The sequence below is a fragment of the Lynx rufus genome, unplaced genomic scaffold (assembly GCF_022079265.1).
Source record: "Lynx rufus isolate CCGP_SWC_20201006 ecotype Redwood Valley unplaced genomic scaffold, mLynRuf1.p SCAF_9, whole genome shotgun sequence".
NCBI lineage: Eukaryota > Metazoa > Chordata > Mammalia > Carnivora > Felidae > Lynx > Lynx rufus.
The window spans coordinates 63,352,606-63,372,603 of NW_025814897.1; the positions used below are offsets into that span (position 1 = coordinate 63,352,606).

At 43.7% G+C, this 19,998-nt stretch overlaps 1 protein-coding gene and 1 pseudogene across 1 annotated transcript; one reads left to right on the forward strand and one right to left on the reverse strand.

Annotated features, from left to right (window-relative positions):
• Positions 1 to 2,031: 2,031 nt before the first annotated feature.
• Positions 2,032 to 5,826, forward strand: LOC124506243 (uncharacterized; the record flags this gene model as incomplete). The annotated part of the gene is given in 3 exon segments (XM_047072266.1): positions 2,032 to 3,471; positions 3,473 to 5,647; positions 5,650 to 5,826. Coding segments are annotated over 3 exon segments (3,792 nt in total), but the record flags the coding sequence as incomplete, so codon positions are not given.
• A 5,406-nt stretch (positions 5,827 to 11,232) lies between these two features.
• Positions 11,233 to 12,786, reverse strand: LOC124505971 (TBC1 domain family member 12-like; annotated as a pseudogene).
• Positions 12,787 to 19,998: the final 7,212 nt, after the last annotated feature.

Here is a 19,998-nt window from a genome sequence, read left to right on the forward strand (position 1 = left end):
AAGGGGCACCCGGGTGGCTCAATCAGTTAGGCATCCGACTTCAGCTCAGGTCATGATTGATTCCTGAGTTCAAGCCTGCATCAGGCTCTGTGCTGACAGCTCAGAGCCTGGAGCCTGCCTCAGACTCTGTGTCTCCCTCTCTCTCCGCCCCTCCCTAGCTTGCACTCTGTCTGTCTCTCTCTCTCTCAAAAATAAAACATTAAAACAAAAGAATCTTTAATATGCATATGTGCAGGAGAGTCATACTTTTATTTTGAAAATGACCTTTTTACAGTTTTGGAGGTCTTTGCCCAAAAGGCCCAATGGATTCATCTGACAGAGAGCCAGGTAAACCAGAGAAGTGCACTTCCTATGGGCTGCTTAAGCCTGGGCATATCTCTTCTTGGCTCTTGGAGGTGTATCCAAAGTGACAGGGCATCTTTGCTATTTTTCTAATTTAAATTTTCCTCTTTATTAATTTATATTTTGGTTTTGGTTCATTTATAGCCAGTACTCATTAGTAGCAGCAGTGTTGGGAGAATCTGCTCTTATAGTCTAACCATTGGTGATCTTGAAAGGGCGGGCCTACGCCGGCCGACTCCATCTTGGTCTGTGTTCTCCACCTTGAGTAACCTCCTGCTCACCTGTTCAAACTTCCTGATCAAAACACACCCAGCGACCTGCGTAACAGGACTCCAACCCTTCCTCAGCCAGTCGGCCAAAGCCACGACCCTTCCCCAGCCAATCGGCTGAGGCCACAGCCATTACCTCACCAACTGCCCCTAGACCCCTATAAAACCTTTGTGCTTTTGAAACTCGCTCTCTCTCTCCCTGGTATCTCACCGCTGCGTTGGTGCAGGTAGGGGATTGAGCTCGAGCTAGCTCGAATAAAGGCTCTTTTGCTTTTGCATCGGACTCGGCTCCCTGGGGTGGTCTTTGGGGATCACGAATTCTGGGCATAACATTTGGGGGCTCGTTCGGGATCCCCAAGACCCCTGAGGGACCCCCGACCCGGAAAGCCTGACTGGCCACGGTTAGTGTCTGTCTGTTTGTTCTGTCTTTTCTGTGTGAGCTCATTTCTGGAATTCTGGTAGTGCCCGATGCAGTCTAAGTGGACGCACTGGAGGACCACGGGCCGGGAGTTTTGGAAGACGTTCCAATTCTCCCTTCTGGAGGGACGTGGAATCCCCTCAAAGGTCTGAGACGAGGCGGGTCGCTCCCGCTGGTCGGCGTGAGGCCGTCGTCTTTGGAGGGACGTGGAATCCCCTCAAATGTCTAAGCTAGCTTTCAGTTTTGCTTCCATGGAGTTGGAAGACTTTCTAGGGGCCCTCTGTTTGTCTGTTTTTGTGTTTCTCTGTTTTGTTCTGTGGACTTACTGGACAGATGTTATGGGACAGACTCAGACTACTCCTCTAAGTATTATGATTGATCACTTTAAGGATGTGAGGGGAAGAGCTAACAACCTCAGTGTAGAAGTCTGAAAGGGTTGGTGGCAGTTTTTTGTTCTAGCGAGTGGCCAACTTTCAATGTCGGATGGCCACCAGAGGGGACCTTCGACCTCCCTACCATCCACCGAGTCAGGAGTATCATCTCTCGGCCTAAGACGGGCCATCTTGATCAGCTCCCTTACATTATCACTTGGCAGGACCTTGTAGAAGACCCACCCTCTTGGCTTAAGCCCTTCCTAGCCCCGCTCCCTCCGGAGCCAAAACCCATTCTTGCTTTGCAGGGGACAAAGAAGAAGAAAAGTCTTATCCAGCCTTCAGCACCCCTCTACCCTGTCTTACAGGGGGGTACTGAAGAAGAATTAATTTTTCCTCCCCCGTATAACCCCTCTAGGATGCCCAAAGAACACCATCCTCCCCCTCCGGGGAGGCAGACGCTGTTCCGAGAGCGGGAGGCGGAAACGCTCCAGTGGGAAGCCCACCCTTTACCAGACAAAGGGCTCAGAGGGAGTAATCCGCCTCCACCACCGCCGCCGACTCCACTATTCTGCTCCTGCGAGCCACCGGACCCCCAGACGCGGAGGGGAATCAGCCCCATCACTATTGGCCTTTCTCCACTAGTGACCTCTACAATTGGCAAGCTCAGAATCCTAAGTTTTATGAGAAACCGGCAGGGCTTATTGATTTATTAGACTCTGTTCTTTTTACCCATCAGCCCACGTGGGACGATTGCCAGCAGCTTTTTCAGGTCCTGTTCACGACTGAAGAAAGAGAAAGAATCCTCAATGGGGCCCAGAAACTAGTTCCGGGCACAGACGGGAATCCCACCACCCACCAGGCTCAGATAGATGCCTCCTTCCCCTTAACTCGGCCCCAGTGGGATTTCAACATGGCAGAAGGTAAGGAGAGGCTCCAGGTCTACTGCCCGACTCTAATGGGGGGTCTCCGAATGGCTGCTAGAAAGCCAATCAATTTGGCCAAGGTAGGAAATGTACAACAGGGAAGAGATGAATCTCCGGCTGCCTTTTTAGAACGGATCATGGAGGCATTCCGTACCTATACCCCCATGGATCCAGAGGCTCCAGAAAGCAAGGCAGCTGTTATCATGGCCTTTGTAAACCAATTGGCCATAGACATTAGGAGAAAATTACAGAAAATAGATAGACTAGGAGAAAAAAGTCTGCATGACTTACTGGTGGTAGCCGAAAAGGTATATAATAACCGGGAGCCTCCTGAGGACAAGCAGGCTCGCGCCATGGCGGATGCCAGCAGTAAGCAGACTCGAGACCTGGCCAGAATACTACTAGCTGCCACTGCTGACTCCCCCGAGGAATGAGACCGCCGTCTCCGGCAGCTGGCAGACGACGCAAGAAAAGGTAAAGGAACCACCAAGGGGGGGAAGCAGAGGCTGCAGAAGGATCAGTGTGCATACTGCAAGGAGATAGGGCATTGGGCCCGAGATTGTCCAAAAAGGGCCGGCGGGAAGGGAAGCAAGACTGATCGAGTAAAAGTCCTAGAGCTAGATGAACTAAGTGATTAGGGGAGTCAGGGTTCGGACCCTCTCCCCGAACCCAGGGTAACTGTTAAAGTGGAGGGGACCCCTGTTGACTTCCTTGTCAACACCGGAGCACAACATTCGGTCCTCCGCACCCCACAAGGAAAACTAGCCAGCAAGAAGTCCTGGGTACAAGGGGCAACTGGTATGAGCCAGTATTCATGGACTACCCGAAGAACAGTAGATTTGGGAACGGGCCGGGTATCCCACTCCTTTATGGTAATACCAGAATGCCCCTACCCGCTGTTAGGACGGGACTTACTGACCAAGATTGAAGCTCAGATAACTTTCAGACAAGGGGGGCCTCAGGTCACCGATGGCAAGGGCCACCCCATCCAGGTACTGACCATGAAACTGGAGGATGAATACCACCTCCACCAGGAGGCGCTCCTGAGAGAGGATAATATAGACAGATGGCTACAAGAATTCCCCTCGGTTTGGGCAGAGACGGGGGGAATGGGACTAGCCGCTCACAGGACCCCAGTCCTGGTTAGAGCTCAAGCCAGGAGAGAGTCCGGTAAGGATCAAACAATACCCCATGTCTCAGGAGGCCCGGAAGGGGATCCAGCCACACATCTGGAGACTACGAAGCCTAGGGGTACTAGTTCCTTGCCAGTCTGCCTGGAACACCCCCCTACTGCCGGTCAAAAAGCCTCACACAAATGACTACCGACCAGTACAAGACCTCTGGGAAGTAAATAAGAGGGTCGCGGACATACACCCAACTGTTCCCAACCCATATACTCTCTTGAGCTCCTTGGCACCCTCCAGGGTCTGGTATACTGTACTAGATTTAAAGGACGCCTTCTTCAGTCTGCCGCTGGCACCCCAGAGCCAACCCTTGTTCGCCTTCGAGTGGCATGATCCGGAGGAGGGCTACAGTGGGCAACTCACCTGGACACGGCTACCTCAGGGACTCAAAAATTCACCCACCATCTTCGACGAGGCACTACACAAGGACCTGGGTGAGTACAGAAGGGAGCACCCTGGCCTCACCCTTCTACAGTATGTAGATGACATCCTGATTGCTGCCGACACGGCCAAAGACTGTGAGCGAGGGACCCAGGACCTGCTGGCTACCCTGGGGGCCTTAGGGTACCAGGCATCCCTGAAGAAGGCTCAGATATGCAAGGAGAGGGTAAGTTACCTGGGATATATCCTGGAGAGCGGACAACGGCGGTTATCAGATGCCAGAAAAGAAACTGTCCTAAAGATCCCTACTCCCACCTCCCTAAGAGAAGTGAGGGAATTCCTAGGATCAGCCGGCTACTGCCGCCTCTGGGTTCCAGGTTTAGCTGAGATTGCCAGGCCCCTATATGAAGCTACCAAAGAGGGGAAAACATTTAAATGGACTGAAAAAGAAGAAATTGCCTTTAATCAGTTAAGAAAGGCCCTCCTAAGTGCCCCAGCCCTGGGCCTACCAGACATTACGAAACCCTTCCACCTCTTTGTAGACGAACATAAGGGAATAGCAAAAGGGGTTCTAACTCAAGCCTTAGGCCCCTGGAACTGCCCAGTGGCTTACCTGTCTAAGAAACTAGACCCAGTGGCTGCCGGCTGGCCACCATGCCTAAGAATTATTGCAGCGACAGCACTCCTAGTCAAGGATGTAGACAAGCTGACCCTAGGACAGGAGATCTGGATCACGACCCCACACGCCATTGAAGGGGTCCTGAAACAGCCTCCTGACAGATGGATGAGCAACACACGTGTGACTCATTACCAGAGCCTCCTACTCAACCCTCCACGAGTGCGGTTCCACCCCAGTGCAGCCCTCAATCCTGCAACCCTGCCGCCCGACCCTGACCTAGGTGCTCCATTACATGACTGTGCAGCAATCCTGGAACAAGTACATGGATTCCGGACGGACCTGACCGACCGGCCCCTCCCCGATGCCGAGGCTACTTGGTTCACTGATGGCAGCAGCTTTGTGCGAGACGGACACAGGTATGCGGGTGCAGCAGTGGTCACCGAAACGGACATCGTATGGGCGGAGGCTCTACCCTCCGGAACGTCAGCCCAGCGAGCAGAGCTCATAGCCCTCACCAAGGCGCTGATGCTGGGAGCTGGAAAACGGCTTAACATCTACACAGACAGCAGTTATGCATTTGCCACACCTCATATTCATGGGGCAATTTATCAGGAGAGAGGGTTACTGACAGCAGAAGGACGGACTATAAAAAATAAGCAGGAGATACTTAACCTGCTTACGGCCTTATGGCTTCCTGCCAAGCTAGCCATTATCCACTGCCAAGGGCACCAAAAAGCTGATAACCCAGTAGCTAGAGGTAATTGAAAGGCTGACCAGGCAGCCAAGGCAGTAGCCCTTACTCCAGTCCCCACCATGACCATACAACTACTGGACCCAGGAGACCCAGTTTTACCAGACCAGCCCAAATACTCCCAGGAGGCGTTACAGCGGATCAAGAAACTCCCCATGGCCCAGGAGATAAAGGGATGGTGGTATACACCTAACAAGGAGCTCGTGCTGCCAGATCAGCTCGGAGTCTCAATATTAGAGCACATGCATCGGTCTACTCACATGGGGGCCCGAAAATTAAAAGACTTAATCCGACATGCCGGAATCAAGATTCACCAACAGGACACCAAAATAGAGCAAGTTGTATCTGCCTGCAAGACCTGCCAACTCACCAACGCGAGAGCCACATCAAATAAAAAAAAGGAACCAGGCTCAGAGGCACCAGACCGGGAGCCCAATGGGAAGTTGACTTCACTGAAGTCAAACCAGGAAAGTATGGTTATAAATATCTTTTAGTATTTACAGACACCTTCTCTGGCTGGGTGGAGGCATACCCAACCAAGCATGAAACGGCTCAGACGGTGGCTAAGAAGCTACTAGTAGACATCTTACCCAGGTATGGTTTTCCTGCCATGGTAGGATCAGACAATGGACCAGCTTTTATCTCGCAGGTAACACAGGCAGTAGCCAAGGCGGTGGGGGCAAACTGGAAATTACATTGTGCTTATAGGCCCCAGAGCTCAGGACAGGTAGAAAGAATGAATAGAACCCTAAAAGAGACCCTTACCAAATTAACCATGGAGACTGGCAGGGACTGGGTGACTCTCCTACTGTACGCCCTTTACCGGGTTAGAAACACTCCTTACACTCTGGGTTTTACTCCCTACGAGATCATATTTGGCAGGCCACCCCCTGTTATTCCCAGCCTTCGAGCTGAACTTATTGCTGAGTTTAAAGATCAAGAACTTTTTCTTTCCTTGAGAGGGCTCCAGAGGGTGCACGAGGACATTTGGCCGCACCTCCGTGCCATCTACAAGGCTGGCCCGACCCCGACACCTCATCAGTACAGGCCGAGAGACTGGGTCTATGTCAAGAGGCACCACCCTAGAGCCGCGCCGGAAGGGACCCTACATCATGGTGTTGACAACCCCCACCGCTCTCAAAGTAGACAGCATCTCGACCTGGGTCCATCACACCCACGTTCAGCCAGTGGACCCCTCCTCGATCCGGAAGGACTTCGTCACACGATGGGCCATCAGTCGGGACCAACACAACCCACTCAAGCTCAAGCTACAGCGCATTCGACCCACCTAATATTGGTAACTCTGTTAACTCTGCTTGTCATTGCTCATGCTGCCGGGAGTCCCCACGCCCCCCAAAACATCACCTGGCAGATCATAGACACCAGCTCGGGGACAATACTTAATCAGACCTCCCAGAGCCACCCCAGGGACACTTGCTTCCCAGAACTTTGCGTAAACCTCCAAACTCTGTTCCCCTTGTCACCATAAATGCAGCCGGTCCCATGATTGGGTCCGTAAGCTACATGACAAGGGGGGAATGAAAGGGCGGACCTACGCCAGCCGACTCCATCTTGTTCTGTGTTCTCCACCTTGAGTAACCTCCCGCTCACCCGTTCAAACTTCCCGATCAAAACACACCCAGCGACCTTCGTAACAGGACTCCGACCCTTCCTCAGCCAATCGGCCGAGGCCACGACCCTTCCCCAGCCAATCGGCTGAGGCCACAGCCATTACCTCACCAACTGCCCCTAGACCCCTATAAAACCTTTGTGCTTTTGAAACTCACTCTCCCTAGTATCTCACCGCTGCGTTGGTGCAGGTAGGGGATTGAGCTCGAGCTAGCTCAAATAAAGGCTCTTTTGCTTTTGCATCGGACTTGGCTCCCTGGGGTGGTCTTTGGGGATCACGAATTCTGGGCATAACAATCTTTATAACTGGGTTAATGGATTATAGAAATCTATTCTCTGTTGGGTGAGAGACAATGGAGAATCTGGATTGTTAGTCCTTTTCATTTGTTTGTCAGTTTTGAGCCCCAATCAAGAGTCACACTGAGAAGGCAATTTTCATACCAGGCCTGGTAGAATTTGGGATTTCTGCATTTACTTTTTTTTCTTCAGACAGAGAGAGAGAAAACGCAGGTAGGAGACAGGAGCAGAGGCAGTGACAGAATCTTAAGCATGGAGCTTGACATGGGGCTCAATCCCACAACCCTGGGATCATGACCTGAGCCAAAATCAAGAATTGCACGCTCAACCACGGAGCCACCCAGGTGCTCCTATATTTATTACTTTTGACTGAAATTTATCTCTTTATCTGTCTCTGTATGTGTATGTGTCTGTAGTTTAGAAAGGTTTTCATCTCTCATTGTATGACTGTATAATATTTTTCACCACTAGAGGTATTAATATATTTGATTACAAAGAGTTCTTTTCTGATTGGCTAATAGGGATAAATATGTGCATAAAGCAAATATTCCTAAAATTCTTAGAAAGCAGTGAAACTAAACTTCTAATACTTTAAAAGTGCTACATTAAAATATATACTTACACCAACTCAATAACATTTTTAAAATTCAAGTACACAAATTTAAATACATCTTAACAAAATGAAATTAGTTTAATATTTGGGGTTTAATAATAGCTATGTTTTCTCTGATTTATTAGTGTTAAGTATAATTCCTAACAGTATTCTACTTGGATACTTTTTTTCTAAGCTTATACAGATTTTACTCATCATCAAATAAGTTAACATTACTCATAATCCTTAAGATTATGAAAAAAATGGGAATTTGTGCATAGCTATATTGAATCATTATTCTTTTTTTTTTTTTTTAATTTTTTTTTCAACGTTTATTTATTTTTGGGACAGAGAGAGACAGAGCATGAACGGGGGAGGGGCAGAGAGAGAGGGAGACACAGAATCGGAAACAGGCTCCAGGCTCTGAGCCATCAGCCCAGAGCCTGACGCGGGGCTCGAACTCACGGACCGCGAGATCGTGACCTGGCTGAAGTCGGACGCTTAACCGACTGCGCCACCCAGGCGCCCCGAATCATTATTCTTAAAAACGTTTTATTTCAGTGGTAATTTTGTTTTGTACTGTGTCAGGTTAAAGATAATTTCCAAGAGCTTTAGGTAACTTAAAACTTAAGCTTTGTGTGTATATGTTGGAAACTGTGGGGCGGGGATAGGGGGGTCTTAACTATCAACACTTACATATTAGAAATTGAAATTGAGAAATAGTTATTTATTGAATCACTTGAAGATAGCAAAAATGAATGCACTGCATATTAATAACATCTTAAGAATATTATACAACTAGTTCTGACATTGCAGATGCCCTGAGATGGATCTTATAATAACGTATAAGTTTGTTCCAGAATATAAAATGAAGACCATAACTTGGAAATTTACCACTTTAAAATATACAGTTCAATAGCATTAAGTATACTCATGATGCTAAGTAACCGTCACTACCATCCGTCCCCAGAAATTTTTTATCTTCCCAAGCTGAAACCCTGTACCCATTAAACAAAACTCCCCAGTTATTTTCATTTGTTTGTCTATTTTGAGCCCCACTCAAGAGTCTTATGCCCACTGAGAAGGCAATTTTCATACCAGGCCTGGTAGAATTTGGGATTGCTGCATTTACTTTTTTTTTTTTTTAAGACCCTAGCAACCACTATTCTTTCTGTCCAGAAATACATTTTATTTGCTTTGGTTTATAAAACCTGAGTCTGAAAAGCTGTGAAGTGTGTTAAAGTCTTTGCAAAGTTTGCCCAGTTTTGATGGTCTCGTTTCCTTGGTTTACTGTTTATTGCCTTCTCCTCTAACATGAAACGTTTTCTTCTGTGTAAACTGTCTAGATTGCATAAGGTTGTCTTAACTGAATAATTTTCTGTGCTTTATGTTAACTTTATTATGTTCTTGATTATTTTTAAAAAGCAAACAATCTCCTTACTTAGGAAAGAATTAAGGTTCTTTACGCTTAAAATAAGGTTCTTTACGCTTAAAAATAAGTCACGCTTATTTTTAGATGTTTTGTTGTCACTTTGAAATGAAGCCAAGCATTGTTTCTTAGGTACCCATGATCCTATCTTAACTGTTGAAATCTCCTGACAACTTAATGGGGTTTGCCTCCCTAAAATCCAAAGATTTGTTCTTTTAACCCATAAAAGAGAGGTGTTAAAGATAATTAGGTTTTATTTGTTATGTTATTCTTTGAGTTTCATGGAAAGAGTCATTCAAATCAGAAAAGATGCTCTGTCTTCCCTAGGTTAGATTTATATAGGTAAAATAGTATTACTACAAATATTTTACTATAAATATATTACTATAAATATTATGGGAAGTCCCTGAAGATTTGTCAGTGTTTCTATTTATCAGCATCCTGATGGTGCATTGTCTCATGTTAGCAACAGGAATGTGGTGTGACCAGTCATAATTTCAGTTATTTTAAATGGTTACTTACTTGGAACCTCACTTCTTTCATTTGGACCTCACATAGAGACCACTGGTTTTCATTTAGGGATAAACATCAGACTTATCTATAGGGTTTTTATTAAAATACTGATGTTTAAGACCTACTCTGGATCTCTCAATATTGTTGATACATTTTGTGTATGTTCTTAGTATACTGCATATATATATTATGACTCAGGAATTTTGCATATTTCAAGAATATTTCCTCTGTAAAAAAAAAAGCGTGCTCATCTGTTACAAATCAAATGTCATATTCACTATTATCTTTGAAAATGGCCTTAATCATTATATGTATAGACATGTTGACTAAAGCTTTATTTATTTTCTTGGATACCCCTTTGTTTTGCATGACATTGAAATAACCAAAATTCTTTGTCAGTTGCATCAGTCTGGTTATGAACGCTCTTCTGTAATTGACATGGTCATTTTAAGTCTCTGGCATCTACAGACAGTTTTATTACTCAGATACTTCCCCAAAGTCTCTGCAGTGAGCTGCAGGCCAGACAAGAGTTACATCTTCAACAAAGAAGCATGATCTCAGAGCCCATGGAAAAGGACTGTACTAGATACTTTAAACTGTTGACACTCTGAAGAATAGATCTTGGGTACAGGCTTCTGACGTCATTGCCTAAACAATTTTAAGACTGTACAGTGGGTTGAGTCAAGATTTCCAGAATTCTTTGTAGTCAAGAAGCTGATAGGTTCATGATACTGCTAACCTAAGATCCAGAAGAACAAGACTTAATTACACAGGACTGAATGAACTGATAAAAGATGATTGTAGGTATTTGTTTGGAATGTTGTTGATGTTTTTCTAATGTTGTATTTTCTGGATATAAAAGGAAGCCCTTTCTCTTATGTAAGGTATCCAATAACCAATAACGATTTAGTAGATTCTGATTTTGTGAACTAAAATGGAATGTTCTTAAGTGATATTCTCCCTGCCTGACACCCCCTCCCAAATCCAGAAACGTTTATTATACGTACTTACTTTTAGATGGTAATAAAGTTATTTGCATAGGTTCAGTAAGAATCTAACCACCTTTTTACTGGCTCTAATTGGAAAATTTGGTATGCAACCAAGGCCTTGTCTGGAATGTCATATTTAAGAATGACCCTTATTTAATGGGGTACTACCAGCCACTACTTTTTCCCCCAAAACTATTTTAAAATATTGCTTTCAACTGTCCACCCCAAATTATGAAGTATGAACTAGGAATTTACATTTTCTCCTTTGTAAAATGGCTCTGCTTACAAAATATTTTCTTAATAATATTGTTAACAGGTTACTCATTTCCTTTACTTCGGACACAACATTCAACATCAGCTGTTTTCCATCTCTTGATTCTTTTGGATTTCTCCAACTTTCCTCCATGCTTTTTACATAGGAAACAAAAACTGTTACCAAAAATACTTGTTTTACATTTCGGTCAGTCTGTGATTTATGAAGATTAGCTGTTCAAAGCAGTGCTGTTATTCCTGTCTCCTTCCTTAACATCCTTCATTATGGACACAAAGCCCAGTTCTAAACAAAAATTCTTCCCCATCTCTGTGAAATACTCTCAAAATGGACAAGCTGGACCAAGTAGAGTAGTGGTTTGTGATACAGTGTGAAGATGCAGTCCTTTATCATGTATATGTCTGGTGATATATATATTAAGACCATAACACTTGATATGAAAAAGCACTTTGAAGAGATTTTCCCCAAAGAAGACTTCAAATGTTCAACACCTTATTGCAGTCCACAGAGAAAAAGGCCAGCTGGCATGGCTTATTCATGAAACTTCCAAATATAATGAAGGCAACTGTCTCTTCCAAATTGAGAATGAGCACCGCCTCGATGAAGGACATCCCTTGGACACAACCAACATCAGGTGTGTAACATGCATTTACTCCTTAGATATTACAGAAAAATACTCTGGTTCAGACCATCTTTCTGAAAGATGTCGAGATGGAAATGCATAGGATATGTCCAGCTTAATTGTGGTGGGCATTTGGATCATCAACAGATACACCTTCTGTATCATGTTTAGAAAGAATGTGTTTCACCAAAGCTTTTCCACTGTTCCTTTCCTCTTGAGAGAAACATTTCACAAAGTTCAGGGGTGATACAGCTAGACTCTGAACTTTTACCATGAACAGTAGGGAGCAATCCCTGCACCCCAATTCTCAAACTTTTTTCTTACTATGCATTACTTCCCAATTGGGTGATATTTCACGGGTCCAATTTACCATTGCATTTGTAAGATTTTCTTTATGCTTAAATCTTTTTTTTTAATGTACTGCTTTAAATTACTCAATTTTGAGACTCGGCTCAATGGTCTAATGTTCCTGTCATTGAGGTAAATCTTCCTCCACAGATTTGACAGGAAGATTTCCCTGGAGTAGGCAAAGATTTCCTAAACAGGACACAAAAGCAATCATCAATCACAGGATGGTCCATACTCAAGAATCAGAACAGTGCTAGAAAGTGGCTCAAATTCAAAATTCTCATGTCCTGAAGACCAAAGTAGTGGTTTACAGGTCCTCCCTGTTTGTGTTTCATATTCCTGCTGAATGATTTTTGGAAGTTTTCTGAAGATTCTCTGTGGGAGGGAGTTTACCATTTTTCACCAGGAGCACTATGGACAATTGGTCGGCACTCATTTTGCCATTTTTGTTAAAGGTTTCAGACAACCAAGGGCAGGTTGAGGGTCTCAATCTATCTCTGTCTCAGGGGAGGATTGCACCCTCCTCAGACCCCTGAGGCTGACTTCTGGATGCTCCAAGTCTGTTTTTGGTGTCCCCAGCCACCAAGCAGCAGCTCTGTGGAGGACAGGATGCCTACACCATCAGTCACCCCATTGCCAGGCCCCCTAGGTGGGCATGGCCACTGGGACGAGAGATGAGAGGCTCCTTGTTGACCTGGGGAAGTTGTTGTTGCCAGCTGTTGACCAGTCACTTTTATAGAAGGTTGACTTTATGGAGACAGTGCTGACAAAACCCTCCCAGATAAACTGGTTTACAAGTTCCAACCTTAGAGCTGGTAAGGGAGTTTATGTTCATGGTAGACCAGGAGCCTGCAGATTCTTTGAGGACTTTGAGAAGAGAGGAAGTCACCCAAAATGGATGGGTACTGTAGACGTAATCTGGTGGATAAAGTTTCTTGGACTTGGCCTCCTAGCCTCAGGACAGCAAGTAATAGAGACTTTTAGAAGTCCAACCTAAGATTCCTTATGGAAACAAGAGAGCAAAATTTAAAAAGGCCTTTTGGTAAATATTCTTACTGCACCTATGTAAATAATCAGGCCTAGTGTAATGAGGCCAGACTCATTTTATGATCAAGAATCTTTAAGATTCTTTTTAATCAAAAGTAGGGAAATTGTAGGGAAAAACTGTGCTCCAATGGAAAATTATGTGTGGTCATTCTAAAGCTGATTGTCTGATGCTGATTATGTAAATTATAGATAACACACAGAAATGCCAAAGAATTCTTATCCAAAGACATGCAAACAAATTCTGTCCAGGAAAGAAAGAACTGAAAAACCAATTTTGGCTCTATTTGCACATCTCTTACAATTTTCCAGACCTATGTCTGTTCTTGGGATTCTCCTTTGACCTGGTTGTAACACACCACTAGTTTCCTCATGAATAAGCTAAATAAAATTTTCATCAATTGTTTTTTTAATACCTGCAAGAGAGTCATGATTTACCTGCTTAAAAAATTAACTTTTAATGCCTGCTTTTAAAAATTAACTTTTAATGATTTAAATCGCCATTTAATGGTTGGTCACATGTACCCTGTGTCTTTACGTCAGCCACAGAGGGCCTAGAGACTTTCAAACAAGTGTCAAGAGACTTTTGAGACAACCCGGTTTGGTGACCTTGTAGCAACCTAACACAGAAACTTTCTAGAAGCTTTATGGTGGCAGCCCTGTTCAGAAACTACTTAGTGTTTTTTTCTGTTCTACTGATTGAGGTAGCCTGAGACTTCTTGGCAGTTATTGTCCTGGTCATTCAGCTTTCTTAAAAAGGGCTGCTTACACTCCAGAAGTATACTTCAGGGAGAAAATACAAATTAAAGATCCTCATATTCTAACTGTCACAGACAAAGCAAGGTAGTGCTGAAGCAACTGCCACATGGGAATTTATAAGTTTGTTTAAATCAAAGTCACAGAAAACTTCATTCTTGTGCCCAGATGGCAAGGTAGAAGTATGGTCAAAGAGGGTGGAACTATCCTTTACTACCTTTTGATGACAGAGTTCCTGGTACCACTTCCCTACTTCAACAGAGGCTGGCCAACAGTCTCCTGACTTAGGGTGCAGCTAAACTCAGCAGGGCCCTGGAAAACCCTCTCCCACTTAGTTATCCTTTGATCAGAAGGGCAACTGACTTATTTTCCTTTTTTTTTTTAAGTTTATTTTGAAGCGAGCACACAAGCAGGGAAGGGACAGAGAGAGAGGGAAAGAGAGAGGGAGTGAGAGAGAGAATCCCAAGCAGGATTGCCACTGTCAGTGTGGAGCACGATGCGGGGCTCAAACTCACAAACCATGAGATCATGACCTGAGCTAAAGTTGGATGCTTAACCAACTGAACCACCCAGATGCCCCTCCATTTATTGATTTTTTATTTTTTATATGAAATTTATTGTCCAATTGGTTTCCATACAACACTCAGTGCTCATCCCAACAGGTGCCCTCCTCAATGCCCATCACCCACTTTCCCCTCCCTCCTACCCCCCATCAACCCGCAGTTTATTCTCAGTTTTTAAGAGTCTCTTATCGCTTGGCTTCCTCCATCTCTAACTTTTTTTTTCCCCTTCCCTTCCCCCATGGTCTTCTGTTAAGTTTCTCAGAATCCACATAAGAGTGAAAACATATGGTATCTGTCTTTCTCTGTATGACTAATTTCACTTAGCATAACACTCTCCAGTTCCATCCACATTGCTACAAAAGGCCACATTTCATTCTTTCTCATTGCCAAGTAGTATTCCATTGTGTATATAAACCACAATTTCTTTATTCATCAGTTGATGGACATTTAGGCTCTTTCCATAATTTGGCTTTTGTTGAAAAATGCTGCTATAAACATTAGGGTACAAATGCCCCTATCCATCAGCACTGCTGTATCCCTTGGGTAAATTCTTAGCAGTGCTAACCCTCCATTTATTTTTTAAATCAACTCTTGCTCTCTCTGTAATACTAGCCTGGTATATCAAAAGAGAAATATTTCCTTTCAAGTGAGGATTATCTTTAAGAATCACAGGTAACACATGGTAAGGATTTTCGTTGTTGCGGGGATGATTTTATAAGTAATTCTAGTATATCCAAGTTACTCTACTACAGTGCTTAGCACCTGTGTCCTGGAATATTATACCCCTTCCTTCAGTATATAAGATACCCCTTCCCTAAGTATGTAAGATGTGCATAGCCTGCAAAGCATTTGCATAAGGCTGATTCTCAGGCAGTACTTACCAGGGGAGGAACTTTTTAAGCCTACCAAGAGAATATTTTGTAGGGGTTCTTAGTGGTATTATGCTTCCGGAAAAAAAGATGACCTAATGGGGATATATTTGCTGAGCCAACATGGTTATAATTAGTTATGGTAGTTTTTTAAAAGAACTACGTATTTAGAATTCACATTTGTGATGTGGTTTCTCTTTCCCTGGCAGGGCACATTTTGAACAATGTTTACAGAATCCTTTATGATTCTGGAATTCTGGACATTCTGGACATGGAAAGCATTGTTGAATTATACTCTTGCCATAGGCTCTGTCCATTACACACCCACACTCACTATGTTCATAATTCACTGGAATTGGTTCTTCATATAATCTTCCATAGCTGTTTTCTAATTTGGACATTAGGTAAACTGCATTGTACTCCCTGTACAATGACTGCCAGAAGTGAACACTCACAGGTACAGTTTTATAAAGAAACTCTGATAATAAATTTTGGGATATTAGAAGGCCCTGACTAACTTTTGAAGGAGTAAAGCAGACGGAGGTGAAAAACCAATTTCACTAACAAAGCTTGGTTGGAAGTACATGGCTTAGATATGTGGCAAAAGTGGACTCCCCATTCCCAAACTCTAGAACTAGATTTACCTAGTTACAGTCCAGCCTGAAAACCCATGGAATCAAACACAACCAGCAAGGCTCCTACTCACCACCAACGGGCAGGACCGTAGAGTGAAAGGGATGTCAGGGCCAGGCATACATGCCCAGTTCCCTCCCAAACTCAGTTAACTCACATAAGGAGGAATAAGGCCTAGAGCTGGAGGGTTTAGGGAAAAATTCCTTCTTCTGAAAACCAGAGGCATGGGAAAGAAACCTTCCCCCACTAACAATGTCTTTTCTCAATTTTCCATAAGTTTATTTTCCCACCACAAAATAGCTTTGTCCCAAATTAGATGATCCAGAAACAAAGGACTCAGTCATGATAGGTTGTATAGCAAATTGTTAATAATGACATGCTCACAGTACAACTTCTCATTTTCCCCCCCACTTTTGACTTACCTGTTAGAAAAGCCTTGTGCTAAACAAAGATGCTTTGCGGGGGGTTTCTTCCCTGCACTATAATTAAAGTCTCCCAAATTGTCAAAATTGTGCTAGCATGCCCTTAGCCTTGACAGTAGACTTGCCAACTGCTGACTTGGGGCTTTTATAACTGTCAGCCTTGACTTGCTCCCAAGGTAGCACTCACTTCTGGGTTTGCTTGGTAATACTCTGATACTTAAGGACATGTTAGGAAGATCCAGCTCTCTACTGAGGGATGCATGTTTTGGTAATGACAATGATCGTGTACATAGTCAAGCAAATCCTGAAGCCCCAGGAGGGCACATATTATGGTGAAATATGTGTGAAGTGCAGGTAGTCTGAGATGTACAGAATTCTTTGCATTCTTCCAGAAGCCATTATCACATCATCTATGAACTGACATAGAATATATTAGCCATCTCTGAAGTTGTATGCAGGGGAGCCTGGGTGGCTCAGTCAGTTGTGTCCAACTCTCGATTTCAGCTCAGATCATGATCTAACACTTCGTGGGTTTAAGCCCCTCATTGGGCTCTGCACTGACAGTGCAAAGCCTGCTTGGGATTCTCTCTCCCTATCTCTCTGCCCCTCCCCAACTCATGCTCGCTTGTGCACTCTCTCTCTCTCCCTCTCTCTCAAAATAAAAACTTTTTTAAAACTTAAAAAAAACAAAGTTGGATGCAATATCTCAGGGGTGACTCAGGACAGGCTTTATTTCTATTTTTGTGTATATGTTAGTATAGTAGAACATGTATACTATTTATAAATATTCAGATATTGAACATTCATGCCCAACATTTTTCTTCTAGGATGCACAATCAAGATTAGAAAACATTGGGATATATCTTCAAAACATGAAAACATCTTGCTAGTGGGTTTCCCAGTCTTCCTCACCAAATTTGTATCGGGAAGGTTTGACCATTATGCTCATTTAGCCCACAATTCGTTCAGAGCATGCATGCCAACCTGCCTCTGATTGTATTCCTGAAAATTTGTTCTCTGAAAGGACTTTTTTTCTGATTATTTATCTATTTCTAATACTCAGAAAAATGCTTGGCACATACTAAGTACTCAATAGTTGTTGAATGAATCTCATAGTGGTTTAACTCAATATCCTCACAATATAGCCCTTCATGGTTTAGAAATGGAAGCCTCATTTTTTACAGCATGGATTGCCGATGAAAATACTTACCTAGAGTTATATAAAGTTTCTTTAAAATGCTAGGCCTCAGGGGCGCCTGGGTGGCGCAGTTGGTTAAGCGTCCGACTTCAGCCAGGTCACGATCTCGCGGTCCGTGAGTTCGAGCCCCGCGTCGGGCTCTGGGCTGATGGCTCAGAGCCTGGAGCCTGTTTCCGATTCTGTGTCTCCCTCTCTCTCTGCCCCTCCCCCGTTCATGCTCTGTCTCTCTCTGTCCCAAAAATAAATAAACGTTGAAAAAAAATAAAATAAAATAAAATAAAATGCTAGGCCTCAGAGGCAAACCATAAGAGACTCTTAAATATAGAGAACAGACTGGAGGGTGCTGGGGGGGATGGGTTGAATGGGTGATAGGCATTGAGGAGGGTACTTTTGGGAATGAGCACTGGGTGTTATATGTGAATGATGAATCATTGGTTCTACTCCTGGAGCCAAGACTACACTGTATGTTAACTTGAATTAAAAAAAAAATGCTAGACCTCATAAATCTTGTTAGTTCCATACACTTTGACAAGAGCCATATTGAGTTCTATTTATTCAGGATGGGTAACCAGGTTGATTTGCCTGAGACTGAAGAATTTCCTGGATCCAGACTTTTGGTGGTAAAGTAGGGACACTCATGGGATGACCAGGATGAGTCAATCACTCTGGTTCCACTGGACACAAAGTCCCTATAAGGACTGTTAACTTTCCTCATACAATGGACAATACACAAGCAGGAGCATATGACAGTTTTCTAAGCATCCTAGAAATCAGGACAGTACAAAATAGCCCCAGGGTGGGGGTACACTTATGCTTTCCTCAGTCCAAAATACTATGGTTTAAAATCAACACTGTCAATCTTCACTACCCACCACAGCAGTGCTTGGTCTTGTTCACAAAAGGATAAGACTTGTGAATTCATGACTATAGTGTATCCTCTTCCCAGACTGTGAAACGAGGCATAGGTTAAGGACATGTTTATGACCACCCAACAAAAGAGCATCCCAAGGGTTCCAGAGGCGATAGGATAATGGCATACCCAAAAATGAACTGAAGCAGGAGATGCCCCCTCTTTTTTTTTTGTAATGGGTCATGCCCAAATGAACAATACACTAGAAACCTGAGTCTGTCCACATTGTGAGAACTAACCAAAGGTCTGTTGTAATGATGCTCCAAGATGATTTGTTTCACAGGGTTGTGGGTTCCTATAGCCATAAGAGGGTGGGGGAGAACAACCATTGACTCAAGCGCAACCTGGTTCCTCTGATCACAGCAAAGCCATCCAGGAAGTGGTACCTAACAAGATGCCTGGCAGGCATGGCATGTTAGATAACCCCTCAACTGTGGGCCAAGAAAGCATAATCTTTGATGAAAAAGAAATGGCAATGAGAGGAATGATAGAAGAACTATGTTTCTGGTTTCCAAGTTTACATACAGCCATAAGGATGGTGCAGCATAACACAATAAAAGGGATCAGTATTCATTTGCTCAGGGCCATCTTGTTGAGACCTGATTCAGTATCCATGTAATATTGACTCAGAGCCATGTAAAAGATTTGAGTGATACCCCCTTATCAGAAAGGCCTTGGCTTCTGACACCTTCAGGGAAGATTAAAGGTTTATATGCCCAACAGCTTCTCACCCTAGATCACATGTTAGACACCCCAACCCCCTACTCTGGACACAGGAGGTGTTTGGTGCTCACTACCTGACCAGAAAAATGTTTTTATTTGTCCTCTGTTCACCCCCATTCTTCTTAACAGTACCTACTAAGTTTGAGAACACATCTGCAACAACAGTTGAGTTACTCTAACATTGAAATATGTACTAGATAAGTTCCTACATGTAGCTCAACTGCCATCCCCAACAAAAGAACAATGATTTAACTCTCTCCAATCCATTGCAGCTGAATGTAATATTCAGGACTTATTTACCTGTGGGTTTTATTTTATCTCTACCCCTCTTGGACATCTGGGAAGTTAAACAGAAATAAAACAGAAATATTCAGTAGCCCCAGTATGATCTATATAAGCCTTTTCCAGTGCTTAATGCTTTCCAGAAATACATCTCCCTCCAGATATCACTGAGTTTCCCCTAAGCATTTCAGTACTTTTCATCTCAGAAGCCCTCTGTTTCCTCCCCTGGGTTTTGGTTGAGCTGGACAATCCAGCAAACCAGGCACTATGATGGTGATGTGGCTGTTTTGACACAACAGCTACAGTTGTAAGAGGCACAACTCTCAAGTGGGCATGAGGCTCTGTCTTAAAATCTTCCTTGTTACATTCAGACAAACTGCTGACAAGTCTGGTCACATACACTGGCCTTAATGCTCTTTTCTACATCACTAAGCCCCCTTTAAATTCCCACTGTGATGGTGACGTGTATCTACACTAGATCTACACCTTGTCTCTTTCTGCCTTCTGTGTAATCACGCCCAAATCACAATCATAAAGCATTTAAAAATTTTTAAATACCTCTGAAAAATGCATATATATATATATATATATATATATATATATATATATATACCCTTGTCTTTTTGTTTCTTGCCCTGGAAAACACT